At 43.0% G+C, this 27,026-nt stretch overlaps 1 protein-coding gene across 1 annotated transcript in view; it reads left to right on the forward strand.

The window, feature by feature from the left end:
• LOC137650161 (uncharacterized) overlaps nt 1-27,026 on the forward strand; it is an 81,319-nt gene that overhangs the window by 50,147 nt on the left and 4,146 nt on the right. The window contains exons 10-11 of the mRNA XM_068383320.1: nt 17,880-18,002; nt 19,606-19,607. Of these exons, the coding sequence (XP_068239421.1) occupies nt 17,880-18,002; nt 19,606-19,607 (125 nt within the window). The remainder of the gene's footprint in view (nt 1-17,879; nt 18,003-19,605; nt 19,608-27,026) is intronic.

The following is a 27,026-nucleotide window of genomic DNA, read 5'->3' on the forward strand; positions in this document are numbered from 1 at the left end:
GATGCTGTCTGACCTTTACATAACCCACGTTATGTATCGGGACGTCCACGTGTTCGTGTGCCACCAATTTCATACGCACGATTCTTTTCCCCATTTCAACCCTGCAACTTACTACATCGTATTGTCCGCTTATTTCCTCGGAACCAAACGGAGCTATATTCAAGGATACTCTTCCTACCACCGGTAGGCCTAATTGACGGGGAATTTTTGCTGAGATGAAGCTCCTCTGGCTTCCTGAGTCGAGAAATAGGCGGACTCGCTTACTACCTTGCTTTTGTTGAATACCTGCCATGGCTGTTGGCAAGATAGTGCATGGGAGGTCCACGTCAGACCTCTGCGCGATCTTTGCGCTTGTGCATGGTTTAGATTCTACTTTAACTTTGGATGGACGGGGGGCAGTTTGGTTCTGCGCAGGCGTCGCATTTACTACGGGGCGGGACGTTGTTGATTGACTATTACTATGACTAGGGATTGATTGCGGTCTACCCGCATTGCAAATTGCAGTGTGGTGCTTAGCATTACAGTTTCTACAGGAATTTGAAACGGGACATTTATCGCTACGATGGCCTGACTTCGTGCAATTAAAACAAAGACCCCTTTTTAGCAAAATGCGACGTCTAGCAGCTACGTCAGTCACTTGGCGACATCCGTTAGGCGGATGCCGTTCGCTACAAAATGGGCAGGAATTATGGTGGATGGGATGGGTTTTCGGTCTTACACTACTGTCTGGTCTTTGGTCACTCTCAAGACTGTCGCCTCTCTGCAACGCATCATCTTCTAGCATTCTCACAATAAAATCTATTGCCTCAAAAAACTCGTCCAACGTGTAGTCGCATTTCCTCAAATGCTCTACCACTTTGCAATATAGCTTTCCCTCTGAAAGTTTTTGATTAATGAGGCTCATGACCATGCCCTGGCCTAAGTCATTGGTACTAAGTCTTTTGATTTGTTCAATAATGAGGGTCAACTCAAAACGGAACCTTTTGAGTTCTACTGGGTTTAGTGACGGCACAAAGATGTTGGCTAATTTACGGTGCAGAATCACGAGTGTCTGGTGCACGTTGCCATACTGCTTATCTAATAGGTCTAATGCTACACTATAGTTCGCGGCGGTTACACTTAGAGATTTGATGATCCTAAGCGGCTCTTTGCCCAACGTCCCCAATAAATACGTGAATTTAGACACTTCGTCTAAATCAGCTCTTCGATCCACGTGGATCGTGAATAGTTCACGGTACGATGCGTACTCTTGCACTTCCCCTTCAAACGTGGGGAGAGGCAGCGGCTTCAACCTGGGGAGGGCAACATTCCCCGTTGAAGGTCCTTTCACTTTATCTATTCTATTATACAATAGGGTGGAAGCACGTGTCGCTTCACCTAACATATGCCTAATTCGGGCTTCGATACTAGTTTCTAATTTAACGCGCTGGCTTTTGTATAGCTCTTTAAGCTGTCGGACCTCTGCCTGCAACTCCGTTACCAAATTCTGGTAAACGGACTCAGAGTAGGTCTCTATCAGCGCCCTTTGCGTTTCGCTTAGTAAATCCTCCAGTAGGCCCATCGACGCCTCGATATGAACGATCGTGGACACAGCCATCTTAATTAACTTTACTTTACGTTTGGGGGGGTTTGGCAAGGCAAGGAAAGGAAGGTAACTTTACGTTAGGAAGGGACTCAGAGAAACTGACCCACGTGGGCGATCGCACATCGGGACGTAGACGAACCTTTAATTGTTACTTCTCTCCCACCCTCAAAAGCTCATACTCTAATTAGTCCCGTCCAGCTCTGGGAAGCACTTGTGATCCGGTTCGAAGGACCAAATGTGGCGAAATTTCACCGGTTTATACAAAATAGCCCGATGTACTGGGCTGATCACAATGTCTGAAGGACAAACTTCACAAAACCATCGGGGGAGTAAATAGAATATGGCTATATTTTAACAAGTTTTATTATAAAAATAATAATCTAATACGAGAAACATGAAAAATTAACCCTTACTTGACATACAAGAACATGTGCGCGACCAAAAAAAACTATGTCCGCATCGGACTCAAGATTTTAGCAAAATTAATTGAAAATTTATAAAGTTATCTCTATAAACCTCTTACCGAGACCTTTAGAGGTACTTTACACAATAACACTGATCCCCTGGCACAAGGATCGACAAAATATTAATAGATACAAACTTTACAACAACTCTATCAAGACCTACATGGAAACCGACCTGGGTACACTAGGGGTGGGGAGAGAGAACAATTAGATAGATCTTACTGTGATTGGGGACGTCGGATCAAAGAGACAGAGCAAGCCTTGCAACCTCCGACGTCACCTTTTTGGCGCAATTTTTCCTGGACCTAAATTTCTAGATTGGATTTTTTTATCATGTTACAATGGAATGACGTTATTTTTCTTTCTCTTAAATTACAAGAGGTTGATTTCTTTAGTCTCAGCGCCTCCCTTATCAGGCGGTTTCTCTTTTTGGTTCTAAACATTCCCGTCTTGAACTACATTCATTCGCCCGCGAGTTCTCTCCTCTCCCTCCAATTTGACGTAGTCGTAGGCGGAGTCAAATGGCGGGAACTTCGATTGATCAGGTCGAAATTCCCGACAAGTTTCCTTTAAATTTATTGGCTGAAAGGTTGTCTTCATCAGGAAGATGATGAATGTAAAGTGTGTACCTTTTGTTTAAGCCGCATTATGCCTATGATTTCCCTAATTTTCCTATGGCTTTCATCCCCAGAAGGTTGCAATACTGAAGTTTTTAGGAGCAAGAAATTTCCTTTTTTTTCTTTCTTTCTTTCCTCTATTAATGCTGCTTTGAAAGCATTTAGACATACAGTGTATCAGGATCTAACAACAATAAGATTATAGAATCTGCATATGTCGTATTGCTATTTCAGTCTCTTGTGGACTTTGTAATGAGCAAATGTGCGCTCCAGGGCTCCAGATTTCAAATCTTTTGTTGTTTTATACTTATTTTAGTGGTTTAAAAATATCTGTTCCATATTTATTAGCAATTGCTGCATTGTTGTGCATAGTAATTGTTTTTAAGTACTTCGGATATCCATTCTCTTTGAGTCTCATGCCAAGGACAATCTTATGAGGAGTGTGTAGGCCTCACTGTTCCTCTTTTGAAAGTATGTTTCATGGTTGCTGATCAGATTAACCCTTTTACCCCCAAAGGACGTACTGGTACGTTTCACAAAACCCATCCCTTTACCCCCATGGACGTACCGGTACGTCCTTGCAAAAAAATGCCATAGAAATTTTTTTTTTCATATTTTTTATAATTTTTTTTTTTTAAATTCAGGCATTTTCCAAGAGAATGAGACCAACCTGACCTCTCTATGACAAAAATTAAGGCTGTTAGAGCAATTTAAAAAAAATATACTGCAAAATGTGCTGGGAAAAAAATAACCCCCTGGGGGTTAAGGGTTGGAAATTTCCAAAGAGCCTGAGGGTAAAAGGGTTAATATGTAAGATGTACTGAATAAGATCGTATAAGTTTTATACTTCTCTTTCAGTGAATAGTTTCCTTTAAATTTATTGGCTGAAAGTTTGTCTTCATCCGGAAGATGAATGTAAAGTGTGTACATTTTGTTTAAGCCGTATTATGCCTATGATTTCCCTAATTTTCCTGTGGCTATCATCTCCAGAAGCTTGCAAATGCTGAAGTTACCTCTTAGGAACAAGAAATTTTCTTTTTTTCTTTCTCTCTTTCCTCTATAATAATGGTGCTTTGAAAGCATTTAGACATATCAGCATCTAACAACAATAAGATTATAGAATCTGCATATGTCGTATTATTTTTATTATTATTACTAGCCAAGCTACAACCCTAGTTGGAAAAGCAAGATGCTGTAAGCCCAAGGGTTCGAATAGGGAAAAATAGCCCAGTGAGGAAAAGAAATAAGGAAATAAATAAATGATGAGAACAAATTAACAATAAATCATTCTAAAAACAGTAACGTCAAAATAGGTATGTCATATATAAACTATTAACAACGTCAAAAACAGATATGTCATATATAAACTATAAAATGACTCGTGTCAGCCTGGTCAACATAAAAACATTTGCTCCAACTTTGAACTTTTGAAGTTCTACTGATTCAACTACCCAATTAGGAAGATCATTCCACAACTTGGTAACATACATACATACATATACCATGGCACTTCCCCCAATTTTGGGGGTTAGCCGACATCAACAAAGAAACAAAAACAAAAAGGGGACCTCTACTCTCTACGTTCCTCCCAGCCTTGGTAACAGCTGGAATAAAACTTCTAGAATACTGTGTAATATTGAGCCTCATAGAAGGCCTGGCTTTTAGAATTAACTGCCTGCCTAGTATTACGAGTCCTCAGACTCAATTTTCGTAGCAAAGAAATTAATCCTGCACTTCCTTGTTCCCTAGGAGTAATTCATGCACATTTGGTTTCCTTAAGTACCCTGTAGGTAACCATCTCGCTTCGTGTTCCAGTTCCTCCCTGTTTGGAAGGTCAAGGATTGCCTTCATTTCTTTTGTTCATGTATTGCAAAGTAATAACTTTTAATTATACTTATAGTTTGATCATTGTTAACCCTTTTACCCCCAAAGGACGTACTGGTACGTTTCACAAAACTCATCCCTTTACCCCCATGGACGTACCGGTACGTTCTTGCGAAAACCTGCTACTTAATTTTTTTTTTGCATATTTTTGATAATTTTTTGAGAAAATTCAGGCATTTCCAAGAGAATGAGAACAACCTGACCTCTCTATGACAAAGATTAAGGCTGTTAGAGCAATTTAAAAAAAATATACTGCAAAATGTGCTGGGAAAAAAAATAACCCCCTGGGGGTTAAGGGTTGGAAATTTCCAAATAGCCTGGGGGTAAAAGGGTTAATGTGTAAGATGTACTGAATAAGATCGTATAAGTTTTATACTTCTCTTTCAGTGAATAGTTTCCTTTAAATTCATTGGCTGAAAGGTTGTCTTCATCAGCAAGATGATGAATGTAAAGTGTGTACATTTTGTTTAAGCCGTATTATGCCTATGATTTCCCTTATGTTCCTATGGCTTTCATCTCCAGAAGCTTGCAATACCGATATTACCTCTTAGGAACAAGAAATTTCCTTTATTTTTTTTCTTTCTTTCTTTCCTCTATATTAATGGTGCTTTGAAAGCATTTAGACATATCAGCATCTATCAACAATAAGATTATAGAATCTGCATATGTCGTATTGCTATTTCAGTCTCTTGTGGACTTTGTAATGAGCAAATGTACTTATTTTAGTGGTTTAAAAATATCTGTTCCATATTTATTAGCAATTGCTGCATTGTTGTGCATAGTAATTGTTTTTTGGTGATCGTGATATCCACTCTCTTTGTCTCTCATGCCAAGGTCAATCTTGTGAGGAGTGTGTAGGTCTCTCTGTTCCTCTTTTGAAAGTATGTTTCATGACGCTGATCAGATTAAAGTTCAAATAAAAGAAAGCTCACTTTTAGTTTGGGGGAAATCCAGAGGAAAGTAGGTGAGTTGATTATAGAAGGAATAATGACAATGATACTACTCCAGGCTTTGATTTTACTTCAGCCTAACGAGTTTAGTTTTGATAGTCATGAGCTTGTTAAGAATATAATGCCAGTAGTTTCTTTAGTGACAGCTCCAAGAACCATTAAGTCTTTCATTCAGGGTAATCCCTGTCTAACCTGCCTTGTTTCAAACCCTAGCCTAACTCTTCAAGTGATATCTAGTGTTCTAGTGAACTATTCGGTATGAGTTATGATGCTATGTGGCGCCTCTCGGATTCAAGATCACTCGTAGAGCCTCGATTCTTATATTACTTTAGACACTTCTGCTGCAAACCCTTGTACTCCCACATTTTCAACCACTCTTATATACAACCATATTGCACATTTTCAGCCACTCATATACATACATACATATACCAAGGCATTTCCCCCAATTTTGGGGGGTAGCCGACATCAAACAAATGAAACAAAAATGGGGACGTCTCCTCTCTACGTTCTTCCCAGCATTACAAGGGACTCAACCGAGTTTGGCTGGTACTGTTAGGGTGCCACAGCCCACCCTCCCCCGTTATCCATCACAGATGAAGCTTCATAACGCTGAATCCCCTACTGCTGCTACCTCCACGGTCATCCAAGGCTCTCTTGCCTCTCTCACATCTATCCTCCTATCACCCAGAGCTTCCTTCACTCCATCCATCCACCAAACCTTGGCCTTCCTCTTGTACTTCTCCCATCAACTCTTGCATTCATCACCTTCTTTAGCAGACAGCCATTTTCCATTCTTTCAACATGGCCAAAACACCTCAACACATTCATATCCACTCTACCTCTCACCCTCACTACTTCGTTCCTAACCCTATCTACTCGAGATACACCAGCCATACTCCTCAGACACTTCATCTCAAACACATTCAATTTCTGTCTCTCTGTCACTTTCACTCCCCACAACTCCGATCCATACATCACAGTTGGTACAATCACGTTCTTATACATTCATGCTCAACCCTCTATTTTTAACTACTCCCTTAACTGCCCCCAACACTTTGCATCCTTCATTCACTCTGACATACATCTGCTTCCACTCCACCATTTGCTGCAACAACAGACCCCAAGTACTTAAACTGATCCACCTCCTCAAGTAATTCTCCATTCAACATGACATTCAGCCTCGCACCACCTTCCCTTCTCGTACATATCATAACCTTACTCTTACCCACATTAACTCTCAACTTCCTTCTCTCACACACCCTTCCAAATTCTGTCACTAATCGGCCAGGCTTCTCTTCCGCATCTGCAACCAGTACAGTATCATCCGCAAACAACAACTGATTTACCTCCCATTCATGGTCATTCTCGTCTACCAGCTTCAATCCTCATCCAAGCACTTGAGCATTCACCTCTCTCACCACTCCATCAACATGCAAGTTAAACAGCCACGGCGACATCACACATTCCTGTCTCGGCCCCACTCTCACCGGAAACCAATCGCTCACTTCATTTCCTACCCTAACACATACAGTACTTTACTACCTTTGTAGAAACTTTTCACTGCTGGCAACAACCTTCCACCAACTCCATATAACCTCATCACATTCCACATTGCTTCCCTATCAACTCTATCATACGCTTTCTCCAGATCCATAAACGCAACATACACCTCCTTACCTTTTGCTAAATATTTCTCGCATATCTGCCTAACTATAAAAATCTGATTCATACAACCCCTACCTCTTCTAAAACCACACTGTACTTCTAAGATTGCATTCTCTGTTTTATCCTAAATCCTTTTAATCAGTACTACCATACACTTTTCCAACTACACTCAACAAACTAATACCCCTTGAATTACAACACTCATGCACATATCCCTTATCCTTATATAGTGATACAATACATGCACAAACCCAATCTACTGGTACCATTGACAACACAAAACACATTAAACAATCTCACCAACCATTCAAGTACAGTCACACCCCCTTCCTTCAACATCTCAGCTCTCACACCATCCATACCAGATGCTTTTCCTACTCTCGTTTCATCTAGTGATCTCCTCACTTCCTCTCTTGTAATCTCTCTCTCATTCTCATCTCCCATCACCGGCACCTCAACACCTGCAACAGCAATTATATCTGCCTCCCTATTATCCTTAACATTCAGTAAACTTTCAAAATACTCCGCCCACTTTTTACTTGCCTCCTCTCCTTTTAACAAACTTCCATTTCCATCTTTCACTGTCTCTCCAATTCTTGAACCAGCCTTCCTTACTCTCTTCACTTCTTTCCAAAACTACTTCTTATTCTCTTCATATGAATGACCCATTCCCTTACCCCACCTTAGGTCAGCTGCCCACTTTGCCACACTTACCTTGTGCTTTACTTCAACATTTTTCTCCTTCTATCTTTCATACTTTTCTACACTATTACTCTGCAGCCATTCTTCAAAAGCCCTCTTTTTCTCTTCCACTTTTACCTTCACTCTTCCATTCACTGCCCTTCCTCATGCTGCCTCCAACAAACTTCTTGCCACACACATCACTTGCAATCCCAACAAAATTTTCTTTTACTAACTTCCACTCCTCCTCTAAATTATCAGTTTCTCTTACTTTCACTTCGTCATATGCCATTTTCAACCTTTCTTGATATTTACTTTTTCAATATTAAACTTACCCGATAATCATGTAGCTGTCAACTCCGTTGCCCGACAGAATTCTACGGAAGGGATACGCCAGCGATCGCTATACAAGAGGGGGGTGTACTCACAAGCGCCACCTGTGGCCAGGTACTGCAGTACTTCTTGTTGACACCACTTCAATTTTTCCTCTGTCGTGCTTCCGGCAAGACGTTCATGGATACGCTTATAATTTTGGAGTCTTGTTCACGGTTTTTGGTGAAGTATTGCTCTAAGATTTCAGCTTTCGCTATTCAGGAAGTTTTATTATTAGCTTAGCTAACTTTTGGAATTAATTTGATTAATTATGGTGACGAAGAGAGTATGAACTCTCTTTCATCTTTAAATGGCCGTCCCTTCCCTTAGACGGAAGTGTTGGTGTCTAAGAGAGTATAGACTCTCTTTCTTAATTTTGCTTAACAAAAGTTATAGATTTATTTTATATCTCTCCGCCTTTTATAGGCCTCTTCGATTAACTTCCTTTTATTATAAACTTATTAAAATTAATTTTTATATTTGTTTATATTCGACCTTTCCTAATAGTAGGCGGTCTTTTCTTGGTACCGAAGTTAATTAACATTGAGCCCGTCATTTCGGTTTTACCTGTTAACATATTATGCTATTTTAATGTTTTTGAAAGAATTTCTTTGATAGTCTCGTACTGTTTTCAAAGTTGAACTAACGTTTTGTTTTGTCTCTGCAGTTGTTGACGTTCAGAACGTTCAACTTGCGCTCTATCGTTACGATAGAGAGAGAATTTTCACGGTGTCACGTTGCAGTAAGAGTAACCGTGTCTAGCGTTTTGTTCATTCTTTCTTAACTTAATGGTTTTAATTCTAATAAAGGAACTTTTCATTTTGGGAAATATTTTCCTTTAACAATAATATGTTTTAACGATATGTATATGATTGGGCTCTTCTCTCAGGTTCTAAGTCAAGAGAGAGAGAGAGAGAGAGAGATAGAGACGGAGGGAGAAAGAGGAGGATAAACGTTTCGTTCAAGCGAGTAACGTTGTTATCGTTTTTGCTCTTCTCCCTAGTCTCTTTAGGGGAAGAAGGTAAACGTTTCTAGAGTTTTTTCTTGTTCTCAAGCTTTATGCGGTGAGAGATTTTAAACGTAGTTTATTTGATCTAGTGTTTAGTCTCTTTCCAGCCACTGAATTATTTATCTTTCATTAGATTTTTCTGTTACATTGTAATTCTGTTTTCGCAATTACTAACTTTTGAGAAAGGATAGAATTGCGTGTTTCAGGTACAAACCACTTAAAGTTTCGAGTTCAGTGAAATAAGTGCAAACAGAAAATCAAAAGTGATAAGTGATTAGCGCAAAGTGTGTCAGTGTTGTGCGTGAGGGTACTTCTGTGCGTGCCAGTCGTCCTCCCAGTCCGGGACCTCTTGCAAGCTCCCAAGCCCAGGGGAGAAGCAATGTCGAAGGGCAAAAGGGTTCGGCAGGCCTTAATCGGCGCACAGAAGTATCCTCGGTGGTTGCGGGCGTGTCTTACAGAGACCGTCACTCCCACCCGCAGACGATTGAGCCCTTATTTTGCTCGTCTGCAGAAGAAATTTCGGGGAGAAAACGCTGGTCTCAGGTCTCAAGACCTCTTAAACGTAAAGTCCAGACCTATGCCAGACGTACGAAGTTAGAGTTCAACAACCCGGATGCAGTCATTGGGTTAGCTCTGACTCTCCTCAGTCATCAGGTGACTGCACACCTCCTAAGAGAGGTAAGGCGATGCCTCAACAGACCTCATCTTCTATTAAGGCTTTGCCTCAACAGACCTTATCGTCTGTTGATCCCAAGACGACTTTGCTGCAGTCCATGCAGTCGCAGCTTGCGGTCTTAATGCGTGAGTTTCAGGCTGAGAAGGTTACACCTCCTCCTGCGAACGCTCCGCCTCTCCGCAGTCCAGTCTGCCAGGCGTACGAAGTTGAGGTTCCTCAGGCTACCTTACCGTGTTCTGAGTTGCCAGTTACCAGCGGTGTGCAGCAACCTCCGCCTCCTCCTGCGAGAGCTCCGCCTCACCGCAGTCCAGTCTGCCAGGCGTACGAAGTTGAGGTTCCTCAGGCTACCTTACCGCGTTCTGAGTTGCCAGTTACCAGCGTTGTGCAGCAACCTTAACCTTCCTTAAGGCAACCTCAGCAATGGGAGCAGGAGTCTTATGCCTTACTTCCTCCGCTTCCGCTTGCGGTTCCACCAGCGAGGCAACAATCTCTTGAGGTACGACAACCTCTTCCATCAATGAGGCAGCCACCTCAGCACTCGCTGCAGCGACCTAAACCCTCCTCAAGGCAAGAGTCTCAACTCCTTAGGCTAGCACCTCAGGAACCTCAACTCGCGAGACAAGAACTGCGTTCTGCGCAGCCGCTACCTCAACTCTCGCAGCTCACACCTCAGGAACCTTAACTCGTTCCTCAGGAACCTGCTACTGCGCATCCGCAACCCTTACAGCAAGCGCAACTCTTGAGGCAACAACCTCATGCTATGAGTCAGCCACCTCAACGCATGCATCTGCCATTTTTTCCTCAACTTGAGCTTCTTCCCATTCAACTTGGGAATAACAAATGACAATAATAACACCTCATTACTTTCATAACTTGCATTTGTAATCATATACATGTATGCCTACACAAACATTATGATAATGGAGGTTATTTGTATTACTTATATAAAAATATATATGTATTCCTTGCAATATATTTTTAACAAATCGCAAAATATGGCAAAAATATCTTCTAAACAAATGAATCATGAGTTATGAATGTAAGGTAATATTATGTTGATATTAAACCCCATGCAAGCATGCATGAAGTAATGCAGTGTTGCCAACAGGGCGAGTTTCCCTTTCCTGAGGTGAAGTAGATTATAGTACATTTAGTGTAGCTTAATTCTACGATTATCATGCCGGCTATCAAATTCATCAACAAAACAGTCTAAATCAATTCCCTCGGCACGTGCACTTTCAATGGACGGTAATGCGATATTACTCACTCTAGCACTGGTCATGGAATTTCTGAGAAATGTTACACGCCATGCAACACGCTCTGCTTACCTTACAGCATGCTCTACATACAGCATGCTCTGCATACAGCATGCTCTGCATACAGCATGCTCTGCATACAACATGCTCTGCATACCTTACCGCATGCTTCTCAGTCACACATCTTTGGTTGTTGCCAACTCACTAGACTGTCAAGCAGTTTCATAACGTTGCCTTCTAGTCTGCTGCTTTTGCACCAGTGAAACCCTCACTGAGAGAACTTAGCTTTTCTCGGATACGGTCCCTGTAGATGAGAAAGTGCTTTTCTCCCTCCTTCTGATATTCCCTTGAGGACTCTGTCATTTGGAGAGGAGCCTTTAGCTGCGTAGCCTCCTATGGACTTTTATTTAAGCATAACATGCTCCCAGGGAAGGTAATGGTTCCACTTCAGTCGCTAACCCCGTCTGTTACCACACCTGCTCCCATAGACCTTGAGCTGTGTTGCAAGACATGCAGTCCAAGCTTAGTCCTTGTTAGAGGATTTTTTTTGTTTACGGAGTCAGTGTGTCACTGGGAAGACGTTCAACAACCAACAGAAGTGACTTGTTGTGACGCAGTGCGGCAACCTCAGCAACCCGATGAGGAGTTGTCTGTACGACCCAGACAGTCTAGACAGCTTCGGGTTGTCACTGTACTTCCTCGCTTCCCCATGGTTGACAGTTCACAGACTGTGCAGCAGTACCATGATCTTGTGTCCGGCTCCGTCAGACGACTGGCTTTTAAGAGCTCCCACAAGTCGTCGCTGTCTGGAGATTCTCAGATGGACTATGGATCTGACCAAGGAACTGGGCCTCCTGGTCAATTTTGAGGAGTCTCAGCTCGTCCCATCCCAGACCATTGTCTCCCTGGGTATGGATCTTCAGAGTCGAGCTTTTCGGGCTTTTCCGTCGGCCCCAAGGATCTTCCAAGCCCTACAATGCATCCAGAGCATGCTGAGAAGGAACCGATGCTCAGTCAGGTAGTGGATGAGTCTAACAAGGACACTTTCATCGCTGGCCCTGTTCATCGTGTTAGGGAGACTCCACCTCCCCCCCTTCAGTATCATCTAGCTGCTCACTGGATAAAGGACATGACGCTAGAGACGGTCTCAGTCCCTGTTTCCGAAGAGAGGAGGTCTTCTCTCGCGTGGTGTAAGAACAGCTTTCTTCTCAAGGAAGTCTATCTTTGGCTGTTCAGAAACCCGACCGCCTTCTCCTCTCGGACGCATCAGACACGGGCTGGGGTGCGACTTTGGACGGACAGGAATGCTCGGGAACATGGAATCAGGAACAAAGGACACTTCACATCAATTGCAAGGAGTTGTTGGCGGTTCTTCTGGCCTTGATAAACTTCAAGTCCCTCCAGCTTAACAAAGTGGTGGAGGTGGACTCTGACAACACCACAGCCCTGGCTTACATCTTCAAGCAGGGAGGGACTCTTTCGTGAAGTTGTTCTAGATCGCAAGGGACCTCCTCATCTGGTCTAAAGATCGAAAGCTCACGCTGGTAACGAGGTTCATTCAGGGCGGTATGAATGTCATGGCAGATCACCTCAGCCGGAAGGGTCAGGTCATCCCCACAGAGTGGACCCTTCACAAGAATGTTTGCAGCAGACTTTGGGCCCTGTGGGGTCAGCCAACCATAGATCTGTTCGCTACCTCGATAACCTAGAGACTCCTGTTGTATTGTTCTCCGATTCCAGACCCAGCAGCAGTTCACGTGGATGCTTTTCTGCTGGATTGGTTCCATCTCGACCTGTATGCATTCCCGCCGTTCAAGATTGTCAACAGGGTACTTCAGAAGTTCTCCTCTCGCAAAGGGACACGGCTGACGTTGGTTGGCTCCGCTCTGGCCCGCGAGAGAATGGTTCTTAGAGGTACTGCAATGGCTGGTCGACATTCCCAGGACTCTTCCTCTAGGAGTGAACCTTCTACGTCTACCTCACGTAAAGAAGGTACACCCAAACCTCCACGCTCTTCGTCTGACTGCCTTCAGACTTTCGAAAGACTCTCAAGAGCTAGGGGCTTTTCGAAGGAGGCAGCCAGAGCGATTGCCAAAGCAAGGAGAACATCCACTCTCAGAATCTATCAGTCTCAAGGGGAAGTCTTCCGTAGCTGGTACAAGACCAATGCAGTTTCCTCAACCAGTACCACTGTAACCCAGATTGCTGACTTCCTGTTATATCTAAGGAAAGTAAGATCCCTTTCAGCTCCTACGATCAAGGGTTACAGAAGTATGTTGGCAGCGGTTTTCCGCCACAGAGGCTTGGATCTTTCCACCAACAAAGATCTACAGGACCTCCCTAGGTCTTTTGAGACCTCAAAGGAACGTCGGTTGTCCACTCCAGGCTGGAATCTAGACGTGGTCCTAAGGTTCCTTATGTCATCAAGATTTGAACCTCTCCAATCAGCCTCTTTTTAGGACCTCACATTAAAAACTCTTTTCCTCGTGTGCTTGACAACAGCTAAAAGAGTAAGTGAGATCCACACCTTCAGCAGGATCATTGTTTTCACATCTGAAACGGCTACATGTTCCTTGCAGCTCGGTTTTTGCTAAACGAGCTTCCTTCACGTCCTTGGCCTAAGTCGTTCGAGATCCCAAGCCTGTCCAACTTGGTGGGGAATGAACTGGAGAGAGTACTTTGCCCAGTTAGAGCTCTTAGGTACTATCTAAAAAGGTCTTAACCTTTACGAGGACAATCAGAAGCCTTATGGTGTGCTATCAAGAAACCTTCTTTTCCAAGTTCTAAGAACTCAGTTTCTTACTATTCAGGCTTCTGATTAGAGAAGCACATTCTCATCTGAAGGAAGAAGACCTTGCTTTGCTGAAGGTAAGGACACATGAAGTGAGAGCTGTGGCTACTTCAGTGGCCTTCAAACAGAGCCATTCTCTGCAGAGTGTTATGGATGCAACCTATTGGAGAAGCAAGTCAGTGTTCGCATCATTCTATCTCAAAGATGTCCAGTCTCTTTACGAGTACTGCTACACCCTGGGACCATTCGTAGCAACGAATGCAGTAGTAGGCGAGGGCTCAGCCACTACATTCCCATAATCCCCTAACCTTTTAACCTTTCTCTTGAATACTTTTTATGGGTTGTACGGTCGGCTAAGAAGCCTTCCACATCCTTGTTGATTTGGCGGGTGGTCAATTCTTTCTTGAGAAGCGCCGAGGTTAAAGGTTGTGATGAGGTCCTTTAGTATGGGTTGCAGCCCTTGATACTTCAGCACCTTAGAGTTGTTCAGCCTCCTAAGAGGAACGCTGCGCTCAGTAAGGAAGACGAACTTATTTAAGGCAGAGTAATGGCTCAAGTCGACTTCCTTACCAGGTACTTGTAATTTCATTGTTATTTTGAATAACTGATAATATGAAATACGGGATACTTAGCTTCTTGATATACATGTACACTGGTTTTCACCCACCTCCCTGGGTGTGAATCAGCTACATGATTATCGGGTAAGTTTAATATTGAAAAATGTTATTTTCATTAGTAAAATAAATTTTTGAATATACTTACCCGATAATCATGATTTAATTGACCCACCCTTCCTCCCCATAGAACCAGTGGACCGAGGAAAAATTGAAGTGGTGTCAACAAGAAGTACTGCAGTACCTGGCCACAGGTGGCGCTTGTGAGTACACCCCCCTCTTGTATAGCGATCGCTGGCGTATCCCTTCCGTAGAATTCTGTCGGGCAACGGAGTTGACAGCTACATGATTATCGGGTAAGTATATTCAAAAATTTATTTTACTAATGAAAATAACATTTTTACCCCCGGTTTTATTAGCTCTTCAACCCTCACTAGCTCCCTTTTGCATCCACCTACTCTATTCCCCTACTCTTTTGCTACAACTAATTTTCCTTCCACTAAAAAATTATCAGATATACCATTAGCCATACCCCTAAACACGTGCACGTCTTTCAATCTTCCAAACATTCTTTTAGTTATCAACGCATAATCCATTAACGCCCTTTCTACCACTCTTACCCATGTATACTTGTTTTTATCTTTCTTTTTGAAAAAGCTAGAACTTATCACCATCTCTTGCTCAACACACATATCTACCAGTCTCTCACCACTCTCATTTTCACCTGGTACGCCATACCTCCCAATGACACCTTCTACCTCTCCAGCGCCCACTCTAACATTCAAGTCACCCATGACAACTACATAATTCCTTCTACCCAGTCCTTCTACACACCTAGTTAATTCATTCCAGAACTCATTCCACTCTTCTTCACTTTTCTCACACCTTGGCCCATACGCACTGACAAAAGCCCAACATTCCCTACCCAACCTAACCTTTACCCACATTAACCTAGATTATATCTCCTTCCATTCCACTTCTTAACCTGTCATCCATTCACTCAGCAATAAAGCCACACCTTCTCTTGCTCTTCCCCACTCTTATATACTGTACAACTATATTGCGAGGCACAAGACCAAGATGGGAGCCTGAATCCTTATTTCCTTATTCTCGCTAAATTAAGTGTCAATAAACAATTCTTATCTATTAGGGTTGCTCTATCCACATTACAATTTTTTCTATGAAAACTGTGTTCAATAGTGTGTATACATTGTACAGTAGGTTTGACTTGCCACGTCACTTTTTCTCTAGTTACTCCTGCTGCTAGCACCTCTGCAACTAGCTGATTGCCTGATAGAGCCAAGAAGAACCCTCCCATCTCAAAAATCGTTCTGACCAAGTCATGGTCTCATGCTTATTCGCCTGCAAGCCATATAACTTTTACTCTGCTGCTGCCTTCCTCGAACCACACAATTACAGAGAATCCTGCAAATTTTTCTATTCTTCCTCCGGGCATGTATCAGTGTTGTGGGTGTTTATTGATAAGCTGAGGGTAATTAACTTAAGTTTATTAAACAAGATATACAGCGTTGACGAGCCAACATGTGGAGAGCAGGGGAGAATTCGGAAGACATTCTGGTCACGTGACTTACCCAAACATAAATAACAGTTATCATTCACTAACTTGGACAGCATACCAAACAATATTCATACACTGATTACTTACAAAATCTAGATCACATCATTCACATTATTACAATCAGGAACTGTCTTTAGTGGTATTTTGGACTCAGGCTTTTGTTCATGCGCTACTTGGTCTTGTGATTATTACATCACCCTCCAGTGGAAAAAAATCCCAGCGGTAGATCCTTAAGATGTCTATTCCACTGGTTTTTGCACTCGGTAAATAGAAGATATAGCAATCTATAAAAGTTTTAATTGAAAGATTTTATTTTCTAAATACAGCCCATTGTCTCATCATGGTCCAGGACTAATCATGGAACAATGGTACGCCATTTTAGGAGCAATCTTAACGCTGAAAGTTGTGGAGCATCTTGCTCCGACTGTAAGTACCTGTCCCTTCCTGAATGAGGGATAGGCTTTAAAAGGCCTTTGGTTTGTATCTGCCAAAGAAATATTATTTTCCCCAATACCCTTAAAATTTATAGAGTGCATTCCTGCAAAATAAATAATTGAAGTGCAAATGCTATGTTAATTTTTTCCACATTAAAAATAGATTACGGTTTTGGTTACTACATTATCAGAAAATTTTAAGTTTTGTATTTAAATCACTACAGATTTTATGTATAATTTTGGCCAAAGTTTATTGAGGGGAGGATCCTATTCAGATGCAAACATGTTTTGAAATGTTACCAAGATTTTGTTGAATACCCAGTATTTTTGTAGAGGCATGTGAGACTAATGAGAATAAGTTAAGTTTACAATATTCTTAGATACCTTAAATTGTCTGCAAAATATTTTTAAATGGAAATGTATGGCCTTAAGAAAAACTTTCTACAAATAACATGTAACACAACAGACTAAAAGGGGGTAAATCCTCATCCAATTGTTTGATATAAATAATGGTGGTTAACTGTACAGATTGTTCTCTAAATGCACAATACAAAATTTATGTTATGTAAACTCAGAAGTTAGAAATGAGTCCCAGTATGTGAAATACTTTCCTAATATACAAATCAGTCCGAAAATTAAGTCTCTCTCTCTCCTCTCACTCTCTCTCTCTCTCTCCTCTCTCTCTCTCTCTCTCTCCTCTCCTCTCTCTCTCTCTCCTCTCATCTCTCTCTCCTCTTCTCTCTCTCTCCTCTCTCCTCTCTCTCCTCTCTCTCTCTCTCTCTCTCTCTCTCTCCCTCTCTCTCTCTCTCTCTCTCTCTCTCTCCTCTCTCTCTCTCTCTCTCTCTCTCTCTCTCTCTCTCTCTCATATAGACGTAATTCATTATCCATTCTGTATTTAAGTGACAGTGGGTTATTTTAACCACACAGAAATTCATTCTATAATGTTATGTCATGATAAATTAACAATTACTTATCATTATTATTATGAAATAAAAACAAAGTTCCATTATCATTTCTTATTTATATAAATGTTTATCATCAAAGCATAATAAACAGTGATTGTGATGAGACTTCCCAGCTGGTGCTTGGTGTTGGCTGCCATCCTTCCTTCTCATGGAAAATATCTTTTTTAAAATTGAATCAAGTCCTCTCACAATATAAGGTGTTTCAAGTGTCCAAACAGACCATCTGGGATACTGGACTGTATGATTTAATCCTTGATATAAGGATCTGTTGAAGGTGATCTTTACCTTGTTATTATTTTTACAAATTTGAGCTTATCATTCTTATATTTTACAGGTGTTTCTGAGGTACATAGCAGTGCAGTAACTGTGGAGCTCAAGGGTGTCCAGACAAATGTGGTTTTATTGCAATGTGATAACATTAGAGTTAATGCCAAAAAACTTTGTCAAAGATTGGAAAGTAGTAAGTATGAGTGATTGCTTCATGTTGTGTATCATAAGATTCATAGTATCAAATTTGTGATTATATATATATATAGTCAAATATACCCTAGGAAGCTACCTATTAGAAACTTCCATCAGGACGACATGGCCTGAGCCCAAAAATAGATTTTTCGCTTCGCTCAAAATCCGTTATATTGTATGCAAAATCTGGTAACTTTTATGTATAGTTAATATGGTTCTCAGGAGATGCCTGAGGTTGATGGAAAGGAGTCTTTCATATTAAGGCCCAATCTTTTAAATCAAGCAGCTATTATATAGGTTTGCTAGTTTTTGTGCAGGTTGTGTTATTCACATTCGCAAAATACCTCTTGTATTCTATTTAAGAAACTCCCAACTCAAAAGAAAAGTAACTTCTAGTTCAAGGGAGAATTCAAAGAATAATAGGCTAGTAGGGATGGTAATTTATAATGGACTTTTGGGCAAAGCAGCGATTCTTTCCTAACCTGCCTTGTTCCAAAACCTAGGCAAACTTCCCAAGTTTTACCCAGCGGTTCCTAGTGTACCAATTAGTAAGGGTTCTGGTAAACAGTTCATTACTGTATTGAGTAGATAGTCTCATCACGATCCTTGGTTTCTCAAATTACTTCATTTGCTTCTATTTTTCATGATTTGGTCAGTTTTTTACAACTACTTGATTTGGAGGTAAAGATCAGACTGGTAGTTTGGGTCCTAATATCCCTCGGCTTCCTGAAATAAGAACTCATGAGCAATCAATTTATACCATTATTAATAATGCGGCATATTGTATGGTTCATATAGATCCAGGTACGAAGATTTTGAATAAATTGTCAAAACTTTTGACAGTCGTTTCAGATGACACTGGAATTCTGTAGGTTAGGCCACTAGCACATCTTGAATTTTCCTTAGTGTTAATTTAGGTGCGAGTACCTTAACAGTCAAAATGAATCCATTGCCTAGCATAGGTGCAAGGAAAATCCTAGTTGCAAATTTGTTTGCTTCACCACAGTAGGAGCTAGAAGGTAAAGGTGATGTGGATCTAGAAGAAATTAACAGGGGTAATATATCACTGTTTGTCAACATGAAAGGTCATTGCCTAGATATATTATGATGCTGTCTAATTCAGTTAATAATTCTAATATTACTTATATCCCAAGTTTTTAAAATATTTTCTCAAAGTGAATAAGTAATTATCTTGGATGAAAGAAAAGTCTACTAATACTTCATCCCATCTGTTGTTTAGTCTGTTAATACTTTGTCCCATCTATTGGTAAGATGTTATCTCCCCAATCTTATTAATGTTGACGAAAAAAATTTTTGAATATAAATTTTTAAATATTAAACTTAGCCGGTGAATATATAATAGCTGACGTCTCGGACGGCTCGACAGAAACACAAAAACTCGCGAGCGATCGCCATGAAGGTTGCGGGTGTGCCCACCAGCGCCGACTATCGGCCAGATACCACATATACATGTAAACAGCTCCAGTTCTTCTCTGTCGGTCTTGTCGACAAGTTGATTCCGCTCGCTGTTGACCTGGAGTTTTCATCATTTTTGGTGAAGTACTTCTTTTTGGTTGTTTGAGCTTTCGCAGTGGCAGGTGTTTTTCTCTTCAATTAAAACTCTTGAACCCTTTTTTGGATAGTGTTTATTGTTGATGACTTTGGATTTGTTTTGGATTTTCTTTGACTGTTCAATATGGCTGACCCTTCTCCTATCCCTGGACCTAAATTTCGCAAACGTAATGCTAGGGATTGTAACAAACGTCTTCCCAAGGCCTCTCTCGACCCACATACCGTGTGTTCTAATTGCCGGGGTAAAACCTGCCAATTAGGAGATCGGTGTGATGAGTGCGTGGTCTTGTCGGAATTCGACTGGCTAGAGTTTGATAAATTTTCTCGTAAGCTTGAGAGAGATAGGGTGAGGAGAAGCTCCTCTAGGTCGTTGGATTTTTCCTCCTCCCATGCCCCTGAACCTAATCCTTCCCCTGTAGTAGTTGTTCCTGAACCCTCTACTAGCACTCATGAACCATCCATGCGGGATATGTTGCTTGCCATTCAAGCTTTGGGCGAGAGAGTTGAGTCCTTAGCATCGGACCGTAATCAACTCATGTCGGATGTGAATTTATTAAAGTGTCAGAGTGCCAAATCAGAAAATCGTGGGATAAAGTGATTAGTGCGCAAAGTGTTTTTAGTGTTGCGACCGAGGGTTCGTCTGTTCGTGCTTGTCGTTCTCCTAGTCCGAGACCTCTTTCAGGCTCCCCTGCATCAGGTAGAAGTAATGTTGTAGGACTTAAGGGGACGAGAGGCTTTAAACCAACGAACAGACGTTCCCTCTGTGGTATCGGGCGTGTCTCGTCAAGATCGCCCCTACCATAAGACGAGCGAGGCTGTTTTCTCCTCGTCATCCGAAGGCTTCTCGCAAAAGAAACCTTGGAGCAAGGTTTCTAGACCCTTAAAGCGGAAGTCAGTCCCTTCAGGACAGGTCCAGCGTCCTGGCTGTAGCCATTGGGACAGCTCTGACCCTTTGCAGTCGTCGGAAGACTGTTCGCCGATTAAACGTAAGCGTAACACGGGTTCCGAGAGTCTCAGTAAAGGCAATGTTTTGCCGTCACAGACGTTACCATCGTCTCGGCCCGTCCCGACTCCCGTTGATCCTAAATGGGTTGTCCTGCAGGATATGCAGACTAAGCTTGCCTCCCTGATGGAGGAGTATACCGTTGAGCAGGATCACGATGATCCTCGCCGTTACGCTGATCGAGACTCTGGCCGTCAGCCGCCCAAACGAGCCTTTACTCGTCCTTTTGACGTTATGAAACGTGATGTCGGTAGTTTGTCACGTCAGTCACGTGACTTAGAGCCTCACTCGCTGCAGTCCCGTGTTGACTTTCAACCGCTGCCGCAGCCTCGTGTTGACGTTCAGCAGCTGCCGCAGTCTCGTGTTGACGTTCAGGACGTTCGCCAACCAGCTCAGTTGCCTTGTTTTGACGTTGAGCGTCAAGCACCGCAGTCAAGGGTTGTTTTGACTGCTCAGTCTAGGCAGTCAAGGCAGTCTCGACTTGACGTCGAGCGTCCATCAACTCCTGTTGTTGTTGCTGGTCAGTCCTTTCAGCAGCGACATGACGTAGCTTCCTTGACTACTACTGCTGCTCCTTTGCGTGTGGACTTTGCTTGTCAAGCATTGCCACCGCGGCAGGTCTCTCCTTTTCTTGAGACTCATCAATTGTCGGACGAGGTTCCTTCAGATGAGGATGTTGCTGATCCTCCGCCTACTGATATTCCTTTGGGTGTTTTATCAGACGGAGAAGAGCCTAAGGCTGCTCAACCCTCTATGGACTTTAAGAAAATCATGATGATTTTTAAGGATCTTTTCCCAGACCATTTTGTTACCTCTGCTCCTCGTTCGCCTCCGTCAGAGTTTGCGCTAGGCCTAGCTGCTTCGAAGCCTTCTTTTACTAAACTAGTGCTCTCTCGCTCTTCTAAGAGGGCTTTACGTTTGCTAGGCGACTGGTTGGTTACCAGGAGGAGTTTGGGGAAGACGGCCTTTGCTTTCCCTCCTTTTAAACTAGCTTCTAGAGCGAGCGTCTGGTATGACACGGGGGAAGTTCTCGGCTTGGGAGTCCCTGCCTCTGCCCAGGGAGACTTCTCAAGCCTCGTAGACTCTCCCCGTCGCCTGGCCATGAGACGCTCTAAAGTTTATTGGTCCTCCTCGGACCTTGACCATCTCCTTAAAGGGGTTTACAGGGCCTTCGAAGTTTTTAACTTTTTAGATTGGTCTCTAGGAGCATTAAGCAGGAAGATCTCGTCTGCCGACCAGGATGTTTCCGTGCTTATTATGTCTTGTATGGACAAAGCCATCCGCAATGGCTCCAATGAGCTCGCCGCTACCTTTACGTCTGGAGTCCTGAAGAAGAGGGAGACTCTTTGCTCGTTCCTTTCGGCAGGAGTTACTCCCTGTCAAAGATCGGAGCTTCTCTTTGCCCCCTTATCAGCTGCCTTGTTTCCTCAACAGCTGATCAAGGACATTGCGGCTTCGCTTGTGCAGAAGGATACACACGACCTGATGGCTACTTCTGCTCGCAAGGGAGCTTCTTCATCGTCTTATGTCGTGAGGCCCAAGATCGATACCCCAGCGACTAGGTTTATCCCGTCCTTTCGTGGCAGAGCCCCCAGCAGGGGAGGCGCTCGTGCCGACGGTAAAAGAGGCAAGAGGAGAGGATCCAAGTCCTCCCGTGGCAGATTCTGACTGCCCACGTCCTCAGACAGCGGTAGGGGCCAGATTGAACAGCTTCTGGCAGGCCTAGGAGAAGAGGGGTGCAGACCAAGAGTCTGTGTTGTTGCTCAAGGAGGGGTACAAAATACCTTTTGTACGCAGACCTCCTCTAGTAACAGTTCCTCTAGACCTCTCTCCCAGGTATCGAGAGGAGTCAAGGAGACAAGCTCTACATCAGCAGGTGTGTCTGTTGCTAGAGAAGGGAGCGGTGGTGAAAGTCTCGGACCTTCAATCACCGGGATTTTACAACCGTCTCTTCCTAGTCCCAAAGCATACGGGAGGTTGGAGGCCAGTGCTGGACGTCAGTGCGCTCAACGTTTTTGTTATAAAAACAAAATTTACGATGGAGACCACGAAGTCCGTCCTAGCAGCGGTCAGAGAGGGAGACTGGATGGTCTCTCTCGACCTGCAGGATGCGTACTTCCACATTCCTATTCACCCAGATTCTCAACCGTATCTGAGGTTTGTTTACAGGAATGTGGTGTACCAGTTTCGAGCACTGTGCTTCGGCCTCAGCCCTGCTCCTCTCGTGTTTACGAGGCTCATGAGGAATGTGGCAAAATTCCTTCATTTATCGGGAATTCGAGCCTCCCTGTACTTGGACGACTGGCTTCTCAGAGCATCGTCCCGTCATCGCTGTCTGCAGGACCTTCACTGGACGTTGGGTCTGGCAAAGGAGTTGGGACTGTTGGTGAACTTAGAAAAGTCTCAACTGAATCCCTCCCAGACGATTCTCTATTTGGGGATGGAGATTCGCAGTCTAGTTTTTTGGGCTTTTCCGTCTGCCACCAGGATAGAGCAAGCCCTGCTCAAAGTCCGCCTCATGCTGAAAAAAGACCGTTGCTCAGTGAGAAGTTGGATGAGCCTCTTAGGGACTCTGTCATCCCTGGAGCAATTTGTCTCACTAGGGAGACTTCACCTTCGCCCTCTCCAGTTCCATCTAGACTCACACTGGAACAAGAGCAAGACTTTGGAAGCTGTGTCAGTCCCGGTCTCCGAGCCAGTAAAAACGTGCCTGAACTGGTGGGACAGCAACATAAGTCTGCGAGAGGGTCTGTCCCTGGCGGTCAAGAACCCAAACCACGTGTTGTTCTCAGACGCGTCGGATTTGGGTTGGGGAGCGACTCTGGACGGTCTGGAATGTTCGGGTCTTTGGACGTCGGATCAGAAGAGCATGCACATCAACGGCAAGGAGCTGTTAGCGGTTCACTTGGCCTTGACGAGTTTCGAGAGCATTCTTCGAAACAAAGTGGTAGAAGTCAATTCGGACAACACCACAGCCTTGGCGTACATTTCCAAGCAAGGAGGCACTCACTCCCACACACTGTTCGTCATCGCAAGGGACCTCCTCATCTGGTAAAAAAATCGAGGCATCTCCCTGTTGACAAGATTCATCCAGGGGGACTTGAACTTCTTGGCAGACTGTCTCAGTCGGAGAGGTCAGGTGATCCCCACAGAATGGACCCTCCACAAGGACGTGTGCAAGAGTCTTTGGGTGACTTGGGGTCAACCCTCCATAGACCTCTTTGCCACCTCGTTGACCAAAAGGCTCCCGACCTATTGCTCTCCAGTCCCAGATCCAGAGGCGGCCCACATAGATGCGTTTCTACTGGACTGGTCTCACCTGGACACGTACGCATTCCCGCCGTTCAAGATCATCAACAAGGTACTGCAGAAGTTCGCCTCTCACGAAGGGACAAGGTTGACGTTGGTTGCTCCCCTCTGGCCCGCGAGAGAGTGGTTCACAGAGGTACTTCAATGGCTGGTAGACGTTCCAAGGAGTCTTCCTTTAAGGATGGATCTCTTACGGCAGCCCCACGTAAGGAATCTTCATCAAAGCCTCCCCGCGCTTCGTCTGACTGCCTTCATACTATCGAAAGACTCTCAAGAGCTCGAGGTTTTTCGAAGGAGGCAGCCAGAGCGATTGCGAGAGCTAGGAGAGCTTCTACCATCAAGGTATACCAGTTGAAGTGGGAAGTCTTTAGAGACTGGTGCAAGTCATCATCCATTTCCTCTTCCAGTACCTCTGTAGCCCAAATTGCAGACTTTCTCCTACATCTGAGAAATGTTCGCTCCCTATCAGGCTCCCACTATTAAGGGCTACAGGAGCATGTTGGCTTCTGTGTTCAGACATAGAGGCTTAGATCTGTCCAATAATAAAGATCTCCAAGATCTCCTTAAGTCCTTCGAGACCTCTAAGGTGCGTCGTATGGCAACTCCTGGATGGAACTTAGACGGGGTCCTAAGGTTCCTAATGTACGACAGGTTTGAGCCATTACATTCAGCCTCCCTGAAGGATCTCACCTTCAAGACGCTTTTCTTAGTGTGCTTGGCTTCGGCTAAAAGGGTCAGTGAGATCCATGCCTTCAGTAAAAACATCGGCTTTTCTACAGATAAAGCCACATGTTCACTTCAGCTTGGTTTCTTGGCCAAAAATGAACTGCCTTCTCGTCCTTGGCCTAAGTCGTTTGATATACCTTGCCTGTCAGAGATCGTAGGCAACGAGCTTGAAAGAGTACTGTGTCCAGTTAGAGCTCTTAAGTTTTATTTAGCTCGTACCAAATCCTTACGAGGTGGATCTGAGGCCTTGTGGTGCTCAGTTAAGAAGCCCTCATTGCCTATGTCTAAAAATGCTTTATCGTATTTTATTATATTTTTAATCCGAGAGGCTCATTCTCACTTGAGTAAAAAAGATCGTTGCTTGCTTAAGGTCAAGACGCACGAAGTAAGAGCTATAGCAACTTCCGTGGCCATTAAGCAAAACAGATCTCTATGAAGTATTATGGACGCGACCTTTTGGAGGAGCAAGTCGGTGTTCGCTTCATTTTACTTAAAAGACGTCCAGACTCTTTATGAGGACTGCTACACACTGGGTCCATTCGTTGCAGCGAGTGCAGTAGTGGGTGAGGGTTCTACCACTACATTCCCTTAATTCCAATATCCTTTTAATCTTCTCTTGAAATGTTTTTAATCTTGTTTTGGGTTGTACGGAAGGCTAAGAAGCCTTTCGCATCCTTTTTGATTTGGCGGGTGGTCAAATGTCATTTCTTGAGAGCGCCCAGATTAAGGGTTTTGATGAGGTCCTGTTGTATGGGTTGTCGCCCTGGATACAACAGCTCCTGGGAGTCTTTCAGCATCCTGAGAGGATGGCTGGGCTTCGTGAGGAAAGCGGACTAACAAGGCAGAGTAATCGTCAGAGTCGGCTTCCTTACCAGGTACCTATATTTATTTGGGTTTTGTTATGATATAACTGTCAAAAACTCTAAGCATATACGCCTTTATTGTATTAATACTGGTCTCTACCCACCACCATGGGTGTGAATCAGCTATTATATATTCACCAGCTAAGTTTAATATTTAAAAATGATATTTTGATTATAAAATAAATTTTTGAATATACTTACCCGGTGAATATATAAATTAAAGGCCCTCCCTTCCTCCCCGATAGAGACCCAGCGGGATGAGAAGAACTGGAGCTGTTTACATGTATATGCGGTATCTGGCCGATAGTCGGCGCTGGTGGGCACACCCGCAACCTTCATGGCAATCGCTCTCGAGTTTTTGTGTTTCTGTCGAGCCGTCCGAGACGTCAGCTATTATATATTCACCGGGTAAGTATATTAAAAAATTTATTTTATAATCAAAATATCATTTTTCAAGTTGGTTGATCAGTGTTGTCGATTGATAATAAAATAAGGAGTTTATTGGAAATGCTCTCTTACATATTTTATATTAGGGGTTATTTCAACTCTTAGCAAAACAAAATTTTGCTGGTCACCAGGATATTACTGTTATATTAGATAACTGCTTGTTCAGATAGAACAATTTCTGATAGTTCCCTATAAACATGTGCAGTATTAGGGAATTTTGAAAAAAAGCATTGTGAACAACTGTGTTCCTGTATGGTTTGGGCATTTTATTTACGGCCCAGAATCACAGATTACCTCTCCATTATTGGGACCCAATTTGGATCAAAATAGGATTGATAGTGCTGTAAAACATGTGGCCTCCAGAATCCTAAGTAAAGGCCTGCTTTTTCCCCTACTGTCATGTCTCCCTCTTCTTAATCCTTTTACCCCCAAAGGACGTACTGGTATGTTTCACAAAACTCATCCCTTTACCCCCATGGACGTACCGGTACGTCCTTGCCAAAAACTGCTATTTATAATTTTTTTTTGCATATTTTTGATAATTTTTTGAGAAACTTCAGGCATTTTCCAAGAGAATGAGACCAACTTGACCTCTCTGTGACAAAAATTAAGACTGTTAGAGCAATTTTAAAAAAATATACTGCAAAATGTGCTTGAAAAAAAATAACCCCTTGGGGGTTAAGGGTTGGAAATTTCCAAATACTCTGGGGGTAAAAGGGTTAAGACTATTTTGCTGTACCTCCAAGGAAGTCCTTTTGAAACAGTGATAAGGCTTCAAATTTTGGTTTAATAGAAGCCCTTCCCAGTTTGATCAGGTTTAGGAAAACTCTCGGCCTAAGCCGTAGGTTTTGTCATTAGTAAGAGAATATCGAAGTCCTCTTATCCTCCTCTGAAAGGAACCCCTTTCCTTTTTCAAGCCCATATTTTGAAGTTAGAGTTTGCAAAACTTCTAAAGAAGAAAGTGATGAGAGGAAGTTTTAGATCTCTCCAGGGTTTTACAACATGTCCCTACTGCTCAAGGCAGTGGGGATTAGAGACCAGTTCTGGATGTCTCAACTCTAAACAAATTTACAGTACAGTTCTCACCAAGCTTTTGTTG

Source organism: Palaemon carinicauda, chromosome 11, assembly GCF_036898095.1.
Source record: "Palaemon carinicauda isolate YSFRI2023 chromosome 11, ASM3689809v2, whole genome shotgun sequence".
Lineage (NCBI taxonomy): Eukaryota > Metazoa > Arthropoda > Malacostraca > Decapoda > Palaemonidae > Palaemon > Palaemon carinicauda.